Source organism: Myotis brandtii, unplaced genomic scaffold (genome assembly GCF_000412655.1).
Source record: "Myotis brandtii unplaced genomic scaffold, ASM41265v1 scaffold382, whole genome shotgun sequence".
NCBI classification, from domain to species: domain Eukaryota; kingdom Metazoa; phylum Chordata; class Mammalia; order Chiroptera; family Vespertilionidae; genus Myotis; species Myotis brandtii.
Window position 1 is genome coordinate 1,171,435 of NW_005364671.1, and position 10,021 is coordinate 1,181,455.

General features: G+C 36.0%; 1 protein-coding gene across 1 annotated transcript in view; it reads right to left on the reverse strand.

Moving 5' to 3' along the window:
• Positions 1-644: 644 nt before the first annotated feature.
• The window catches only part of LOC102239106 (chromosome unknown open reading frame, human C1orf185), a 28,837-nt gene continuing 19,460 nt past the window's right edge, over positions 645-10,021 (reverse strand). The window contains exons 4-5 of the mRNA XM_005872525.2: positions 2,488-2,524; positions 645-1,072 (exon numbers count right to left, since the gene is read on the reverse strand). Coding sequence (XP_005872587.1) covers positions 777-1,072; positions 2,488-2,524 — 333 coding nt within the window. The 3' untranslated portion in view covers positions 645-776. The remainder of the gene's footprint in view (positions 1,073-2,487; positions 2,525-10,021) is intronic.

Consider the following 10,021-nt stretch of genomic DNA (forward strand, 5'->3'; position numbering starts at 1 on the left):
AGCCAGTGTGACTCAGTGGTTGAGCGTTGACCTATGAACCAGGAGGTCACAGTTCAATTCTTGGTCAGGGCACATGCCCAGGTTGTGGGCTTGATCCCCAGTGCAGGGCATGAGTCTCTTTCATCATTGAATATATATATATATATATATATATTGCCCTGGTCAGCCTGGTCAGTGTGGGTCAGTTGATTGGGCTTCATCCTGGGCACTGAAGCTTGCCAGTTCTATGCTGGGTCAGGGCACATGCCCATGTTGAAGGCTCAGTTCCTGGTGGGAGACATGCAAGAGGCAGATGGTTGATATTTTTCTCTCTCTCTCTCTCTCTCTCTGTCCCTCACCCTTCCTCTCTCTAAAAATCAATTAAAAAATATCTGACCTGAAGATTTCTTAAAGTATTCCTTCTGTATTATGAAATGCACTTGCATTATTTTGTACTATTTATTATGTCCTTTGATGAGATACAAGGAGTTAAGCTTAATATTCATGATATTACTCTAGTTCTTCCTGTAATTTTGTTCTTAGGAATAAGAATCAGCAAGGGAAATAAGACCACTCTATGGTAAAAAAAAAAGAAAAAGAAAAAAAGAAAAGAAAAGCAATATTAGCATGGACATGTTAAGAGACTCAGAAGCTAGTGATTCAGTTTTAACTCTACTGATTTTAGTGTATACAAAGTTCCAAAAAGAAAGTCATTCAATATTATGTTGAAGGTTTTATATTTCAACCTCCGTATTTCTTCCTGAAAATATTTCCTTAATGCTGTCATATTTTTATCATCATAAAGTGTCATATTCAGTACATTCTTCTAATGGAGTGGTTGACGGGTATGGAAATCCTTTTTCCATTAGAGGTTCCTTGAGAAAAGATATTGCAGAGCTCCTTTTCACTAGAGAGTCATCAGAATACCAGTCATCAGCTGCTTCTATAGTTTCACTGTAGTAAGAATCGGATGGTAACGTCGATGAGTTTAAGGATGTATTGCTGCTCTTTGCTGTTGAGCTGGTCTCTGTAGGGTCATAAATGACCTTTTTTGTTGCAAGGCAGTATTCCTCTTTAGAGTGGTCTTTACTTGCTGTAAAAGAAAATTAGATTTACTATGAATATTACAGATTCATGAGCCAAATCTTAATTATAAGGACAATGTTTCTGTTAAAAATTAGAATCTTGCCCTGGTTGGTGTGGCTCAGTGGGTTGGAGCATCGCCCTGTACACCAAAAGGTTGCAGGTTTGATTCCCAGTCAGGGCACATACCTAGGTTGTGAGTTCCATCCCCGTTGGGGCCCATTTGGGAAGCAACTGATCAATGTTTCTCTCTTTCTCTCTCTCTTCCTTACCCTCACTAAACTCAATAAACATATCTTCGGGTGAGGATTTTAAAAAGAATCTTTTTAGGGTTATAATGGACAGGATGATGATATAGTGAAAATTCTGAGTTGCTATCTTCATATGTACAATGTTTAATATGTAATTGGGAATTAGCAATATTTTTATGATAATCAAGAGTAGAAAGTCTATTCTAAATAAAATCAAGCTATAAACAGAAGAAGATTCTAAATAGGGTAGATATATCAGTTCTGGAATATCCCTTAAAATTAGAAAAGACAGTTTCTTAACTATGTATAGCTAAATATTGCCTTATTTAAAAAAAAAAAAATAGATGCCTCCTTGAGTAGGCAGATTACAAAATGTTTGGTCTGCAGTGGAAAGGGCCTTTGAGTTGGCTTTATACCAATAAAAGTAACAACTAATATTCCTATAGTGTCTTACAATTACAAAGCAGTTCGATAGATTTCCATATTTCATTTATACTCTCAGTAACCCTTTACGATAGTTATTATTCGCACCATTTTACAAGAGAAGACTGAGAATTAGAGAAACAACTCACCACAGATCAGATGCAAAATGGACTTCAATCTAGATTTTTGTTACTCTAATCTCATGCTTCTCTTATTATATTATTTATGCTGAAAGTTGGTATTTAAAATGTTGCTTTAGAGAAGATCACATGTCTACAATATCCTAAAACATCTTTTACTATATTTTACATATTAACTTTTGACATTAATGTGTAATAATTTTTAAAGCTCTTTTAAATACCTTGTTACATTTTATACTTAGTATTTCTAAAATTATGTAGGAGGATAATATTTTGAGACACTAAACATAATATATACTATTTAAAGGGTTATAAAACACTCAGGTCTTTTGACCCTCTGGCATTACTACATGGCAATGACTATGATACCTTTGGGTATAAATAAGGAACAAAAATTAAAATTTCACATTTTAATTTAAGATATAACATTGCAAGTTTTGTTTTCTAAAAAATATATGCCCATTCACATACTAATAAATTAAGGTTTTCCTTGAATTTTTATAGTTTTTAAAAATACTCATAACATTTAGGATAGCCTCTTGATTTTTTTAAGATATGAATTGCTCTAAGTTGATTACAATTTCTTCTAATAAATTTTTGAGAACAAGTACCTTTTAAATGTGCTGTTTCCTTTTTTCTTTGCTCCTCCTATATAAAAAAGTTATTTGTATTTAAAAACTGAATAGTTTTAAAATAATTTCTTTAATATATTTGACTTAATACTTAAGAATAATATATTCTAACAAATTTTTGATGGAATAATGTTTTCTTCCATGATAAGAATTTACTTCACCAAAATTTATTGACAGAAAAGAAAAAGTGTTGAGGTTCATCTGAAAAGAATGTGGACTGGTTCATGAAGGCAGTCTTCAGGATAGGGATTCAAAGGGTGAAATAGAATTAAGCAGGATTACTTCTCTCCATCCTCACTTAGAGTCACTTGGTTAGAACTAGAGAGAGCTAACAAAGTAATTAGAATTCCTAGACTTACTCATTTCATTAACTAATAACAACAACAAAGTTAATTCTGGCTGAAGGCTTTTATAAAAATGCAACTATTCTTGTGAAGCAAATAAAACATTTGATGAAACAATACATTCCAGATGTGTTGTGGGAAGTGTGATGTTGTAGTAGTTCTCAAGCTTCAGGACATGAGAACCATCTGTGTGCTTGTTAAAATGATGATTCTTGAGTATAACATCAGTCCCTACTGAAACATGTTCTCTGGGAATATGCACTGTAACATACACCGCAACTGTTTCTGATGCAGGTTACCTTCGACCACTAGAAAACCAATGCTAGTGCACACGGTGTTTGGGATGGAGCAGATGAAGTTGAGGCTGGAGAGAGAAATTGTCTTTTGTGTTCTGGGGAAACAGTGTTGTGCTGATCTGCATTGTCCTGTGTACCCCCCCCCCCACCCCCTACAATGGGCTTGCTTAGGATATAGTACATATATAGGATATATATATAAAGCTAATATGCAAAGTGTCCTCTCGGGAATTCGACCAGGAGACCAGGAGTTCGCTTGCTCATTATGATGTGCGCTGACCACCAGGGGGTGGCGCGGAACATGGCGGGTGACCAGTGATAGCAAGGGAATGAGGAGGTGGGGAAGCAGGGCGGCAGAGAACCTGATTGGCCCTGATTGCCAGCCAGGCCTAGGGACCCTACCCCTGCACGAATTTCATGCACCAGGCCTCTACCACTTTTTCAATAACCAACTTCACTTCTTTGTCACTTTCACCTTTTGTTAATATAAATGCCAGTATAGGCTGCTGATCTTACCTTGCCTAAATTTAGGACCAATTCAATTTGTGACTCCTATATAAATTATTTTAGAACATTGCTTCTCACACATCAATGTGCCACTGTATTATCTGAGGAGCTTGTTAAAATACATATTCTGACTCATTAGACTCTGTATTTCTAACAGGTTCCCAGGTAATACTGATATTGCTGGTCTGGGAACCACAGAGTAAAACCCTGGACTGATTTAAATTCTACCCAAACTAAGGTAATAATAAAATGGGCATTCTTATATTTGTTACATATAAATAAGTAGAATTTCTCCAGAGAGCAATTTAACAAATCTACTTCTAGAAATTAATTATGCCAAATAAATAACTTTGGATTTGTGTAAATATTGTAATATACTCATCACAACATTATTTAGTATTTTCAAAACCTAAAATTAAAATTCTTAGGAAATAGGTAAATGTATTTTATTGCATAGATATTAGTACAATAAAAATTCTTTCAACTATTAAAAATGATGCTATAGTATCAGAAGGACTCTAAAAATATGGGGACATATCAAAAAGAGAGGAACAAAAAAAACAAAACAAAACAAAAAACGAAAAGAGAGGAACAGTCTTGAAAGGGTGCCCACTGGTTAAATTTGTGAAAATTTGAGCATCAAAATAATGATAGTAATGAATTTTGATCTGCTGATATATAGAAATCCATGAGTCTATACTGATAATAAATAAATAAAAATAAGAAAGAGAGCATCTTCTTCACAGTAGAAGCCAAATGATAAGCAGATGGTAGAATTAGAAAGATCGTCACTTTGCTATAGTTTTGTAAAGACTAGCTCAGGCAAGAATAATTTCTATAGCTAATATGTAGAGTTTGATGAAAAGAAGTGTATTCACATGGTTTCAAAGTGCCACCACAGATTCTTTATTAATTGCTAGGATAAAAATAGGAATAATAATATATTGTGGGGAAGAACAGACATCATCTTTGTGATTAGCTAAAATTACTAATGAAGAGCAGATGAACACTCTATGCCTCTAGATGCGATAAACTGAATTTGATCACAAGGAAAAGTCAAATTGAGGAACAGTCTATGGTCTATAAAATAACTGGCCTGTATTGTTCAAAAATGCCAATATCATGAAAGATGAAGAAAAGAACTTTCAAAATATTTTGAACTGAATAATGATGAAAACAAAAATAAAAATTTGTGGGAAGCAAAAGCAATGCTTGGATGGAATGTGAATATTAAATGCTTATATTAGAAAAAAAGAAAAGTCTAAGAATAATAAAATTGAAAACTCCCTAACAATACTATAATCAGAAATAAAGTGCCATAACTAAAAATTCTACAGATATTAGAAGAATAAGAAGATGCTATTAAAAATTGTATGCCAATAAACTTAACAGAGATTAAATGGAAGCACTTTCCATTCATTTTGTGAATAATTGATATTAATGTTTAACAAAGATATTACAAGATAAGAAAATTACAGAATAATATCACTTGTAAACATAGATGCAAAAATTATTTAAAATATATTAGTAAATCAAATCCAATGAGGTTTTTTCCTAGGAATACAGGTTGGTTTAACATTTGAAATTCAATGTAATCCACATTAACAAAATAAAAGAGAAAACCCATGTGAACAATTTCAAAAGATGCAGAAAAAGCATTTGGCAAAATTCAGAACTACTTATTGATTAAAAAAAAAAAACCTTTCAGTAAACTAAGAATAGAAAGGAATTTCCTTAACTTGACAATATTCATCTCTAAAAATCCCATAGCTAACCTCCTACTTAATGGTGAAGAGCTAAATGTATTCTAAGATTAGAAATATAAAAAGAATATCTGCTCTCAACACTTCTATTCATATTTATAGTGGAGGTCCTACCCAATGGGATAAGATGAGAAAATAAAATAAAAGCATAAAGATTGAAAAAAAAGTAAAACTGATGTGTTTTGCAGATAACAAGATTGTGTATGAAGAAAATCTGCAAAAAACACAGAACACAGGTCAATATAAACAACAGTTTTAGTAAAATCAGCAGTTCACTAAAAACTAATCTATAAACCAAATGTAATTCCCATTCCAATCTCAACAAGATTTTTTGTAGGTAGAGATAAGTTTATCTTAAAATTTATGTGACAGGCAAAAAGAACAAGGAAAGCTACAACAACGTTGAAAAAGAAGAATTAAATTAGAGGAAACATGCTACTCAATTTGATGACCCACTATACAGCCAGAGTATGGTATTGGTAGTGCTAAACATACAGATCAATGGTGCAGATAGAAAAATCCAGAAATAGACCTACACATATAGCCCAACAGATTTTTGACAAAAGTTGCAAAAGCTTTTTCAATAAACATTACTGGAACAATTAGACACCAGTAGCCCCCCCAAAATTAACTTTGATCTAAACCTCATATCTAATACTAGTGACCTGGTGCATGGATTCGTGTACATTGAAAGGAAATTAATTAGAAGGTGGCCGGCAGGGCGGGACTGGGCAAGATGGGCCGGACACACCCTGGAACCAACCTTCCCATGGTCCCTCCCCGGCATCTGCAGAGTGAGCGGGATCCCTCTGGCAGGTGGGGTCCCTTAGCCTGGCCTGCGGGGATTGGGCCAAAACTGGCTGTCCAGCATCCGCCGAGCGGTCCCAGAGTGTGAGAGGGCACTCTGCAAAGTTGCTGTCATACAGGGGCTGGAACGCAAATGCAAGTGTGCAGTAAACCAGATTTAGGGCTGACAGTGACCCAGCAACAACATAACCCACGGCCGAAGGTGGAATCGCACCCGGCCCCAAGAGGAATTGGGCTCCTTCCTCTCTGGTTTCAGGGTGCATCGCCCGAGAACTGCTGCTGCCAAGTCACTGCAGCTTGGCAGCTCCTGCGTTGAGCGTCTGCCTCTTGGTGGTCAGTGCGCGTCATAGCGACCAGTCGAATGGTTGAACAGTTGCTTAGGTTTTTATATATATGGATAGTCAAAAAGTGTAAAAAACCCAAATGTTCTTCAGCTGATAAATGGATAAACAAAATGTGGTATATCTATACAATGAAATATCCTATATAATAAAACCCTAACATGCAAAACGACCGAACGGTGGAACGGTCGGTCACTATAACATGCACTGACCACCAGGGGGCAGATGCTCAACACAGGAGCTGCCTCTTGGTGGTCAGTGTGCTCCCACAGGGGGAGTACCGCTCAGCCAGAAGCCAGGCTCATGCCTGGCAAGCACAGAGGCAGTGGTGAGAGCCTCTCCCATTTCCGCTGCAGGCAGGCAGTAAGGAGTGAGGGGTCCCAGACTGTGAGAGTCCTCAACTACAAGAGGGATATCTGATTGCAAGAGGGCACAGGCCGGGCTGAGTGACCCCCAACTCCTCCAGTGCATGAATTACATGCACCAGGCCTCTAGTTATTCGATAAAAGCTTATAAAAAAGATATATTATTCAGCTATGAAAAAGAATGACGCACTGATATATGCAATAACATGGATGAACTTTGAAAATATTATGCAAAATGAAAGAGCCAGATACAAAAAACTATCTATTGTATGCTCCTATTTATAAGAAATGTCCAGAGCAAGCAAATCTATAGATACAGAATTAATGGTTGTCTAGGCCTAGGACAGTTGGGGGAAAATGCAGGGGCGGTGATTGCTAAGGGTATGGAATTTCTTTTTGAGGTGATGAAAGTGTTCTAAATTGATTGTGAAGATGGCTCTACAACTCTGTGAATATCTAAAACCACTGAATTATACACTTTAAACAGGCAAATTGTATGGTATGAAAATTATATCTCAACAAAGCTGCTGTATAGAAAACAAACTAAAACTAGAAAACTTTTAGAAAAGAACATAGAAGCAAATCCTTGTTGGACATGACACTAAAAGCATAATCCAAAGAGGAAAAATGAATAAATTGGACTTTCCAAATTAAAAACTTATGCTTTGCAAAATTCCCTGTTAAGAGGATGAAAACACTGAATGAGAGAAAATATTTGTAAATCAAATATTTTAAAAATTTGTTATATAAATCTATACATATGATAAAATGACATAGAATTATATACAAAGACAACAAGAAGATATCTGACAAAAAGATTTGTATCCAGAATATACAATGAACTCTCTAAATTCAACAGTAAGAAATAAGTAATCCAATTAGATGCACAAAAAACTCGGACAGACACTTCACCAAAGAAGATATATGGATGAAAAATAAAAATATGATAAACTGTTCAACATCACTACACATATTTTAGAATGGATAAAATATTTATAGTACCAAATCATGGTTAGGATGTGAAAAATATGTGGATCTCATCTTCATTACTAGTGGGCATGTAATATGGTATAGTCACTCTGGAAATGAAGCTGGTAGTTTCTTAAAAAATTAAGCATGCACAATTCACCATAGCTAAGATTTGGAAACAGCCTAAGTGCCCTTCAGCAGAGGAGTGGATTAGAAAACTGTGGTACATCTACACAATGGAATACTATGCTGTGGTAAAAAAAAAAAAAGGAACTCTTGCCTTTTGCAACAGGATGGATGGATCTGGAGAGCATTATGCTAAGTGAAATAAGCCAGTCAGAGAAAGATAAATACCACATGATCTCACTCATTTGTGGATTATAGAGAACAACATAGACTGATGAAAAGGGACAGATCCAAAGACTGAGAAACAGCGATCAGGCTATCAATCCCCAGAAGGAAAGTAGGGGAGGGCGGGGGTAAGGGGAAGAGATCAACCGAAGGACTTGTATACATGTATATAAGCCAAACCAATGGACATGGACAACAGGGGGATGGGAGCATGAGTGTGTGGTGGGATGGGGGTGGGGGGGGGGGGGTTGGAGGTTAATGGGGGGGATGAGGACACATTTGTAATACCTTAACTAATAAAAAAAAAAGAATCAAAAAAAAATTAAGCATGCCATATTACCCAGCAGCTGCACTCCCAGGCATTTACTGTAGCAGTGGTTCTCAACCTGTGGGTCGTGACCCCTGAAAATACATCCTGCATATCAGATATTTACATTACGATTCATAACAGTAGCAAAATTACAGTTATGAAGTAGCAACGAAAATAATTTTATGGTTGGGGGTCACCACAACATGAGGAACTGTATTAAAGGGTCGCGGCATTAGGAAGGTTGAGAACTACTGCTAGAGTAACTAAATCTTACGGTTGTTGTTTTTTAAATTTTGTTTTATTGCTTAAAGTATTACAAAGAGTATTACATATGTCTCCTTTTCTTTTCCCCCTTGACATTCCCCTGGCCTCCCCTACCCCCCAGTGTCTTGTGTCCATTGGTTATGCTTATATGCAAGCATACAAATTCTTCAGTTGATCTCTTACCCTGCCCCCAACTGTCCCCAGGCTTCCTGCTGTAGTTTGACAGTCTGTTCAATGCTGCTCTGCCTCTGTATCTATTTTTGTTCATTAGTTTATAATGGTCTTTATTATCCATAAATGAGTGAGATCATGTGGTATTTTTCTTTCATTAACTGGCTTATTTCACTTAGCATAATGCTCTCCAGTTCCATCCATGCTGTTGCAAATGGTAAGAATTCCTTCTTTTTTACAGCAGCATAGTATTCTATTGTGTAGATGTACCACAGTTTTCTAGAAAATCCTGTACACAAATGTCCATAGCATCTTTATTTTGTAATAGCTCCTAATTGGAAACAAAACCAAATATTCCTTAATAGGTAAATGGTTAAACAAACTATGGTACATTCACACAATGTTATACTACTCAGCAGTAGAAAAGAAAAATAAACCTATTAATACATGAATGATTTGGGGAGATTTTAAGAATATTATGATAAATGAAGAAAAGCCAATATTAAAAGGCCACATGCTATATGGTTCAATTTGTAACATTCTGGAAATGAAGGAATTATAGAGATGGAGAACATATTAATGGTTGCGAGAGGTTAGGGAAAGGAAGGAGGGAGTGACTATGAAGGATAGCATAAGGAATTTCCTTTGTGGTGATGGAATCATTCTGTATGTTAACTAAGGTGGCAGTTATACAAATCTATACATATGATAAAATGACATAGAATTATACACAAAGACAACAATAAGCTAAGTACATGCAACCTAGTATAATCTGAGTAAGGTCTGTAGTCTAAATTTCCTGGGTTTTGCCTGACTAGCATGGCTCAGTGGTTGAGCGTCGACCTATGAACCAGGAGGTCACGATTCGATTCCTGGTCAGGTGAGAGCATATGCCCGGGTTGCAGGCTCAATCCCAGTGGGGGGAGTGCAGGAGGCAGCCTAGCAGTGATTCTCTCTCATCATTGATGTTTCTATCTCTCTCCTTCTCCCTTCCTCTCTGAAATCAATAAAATATATATATATAT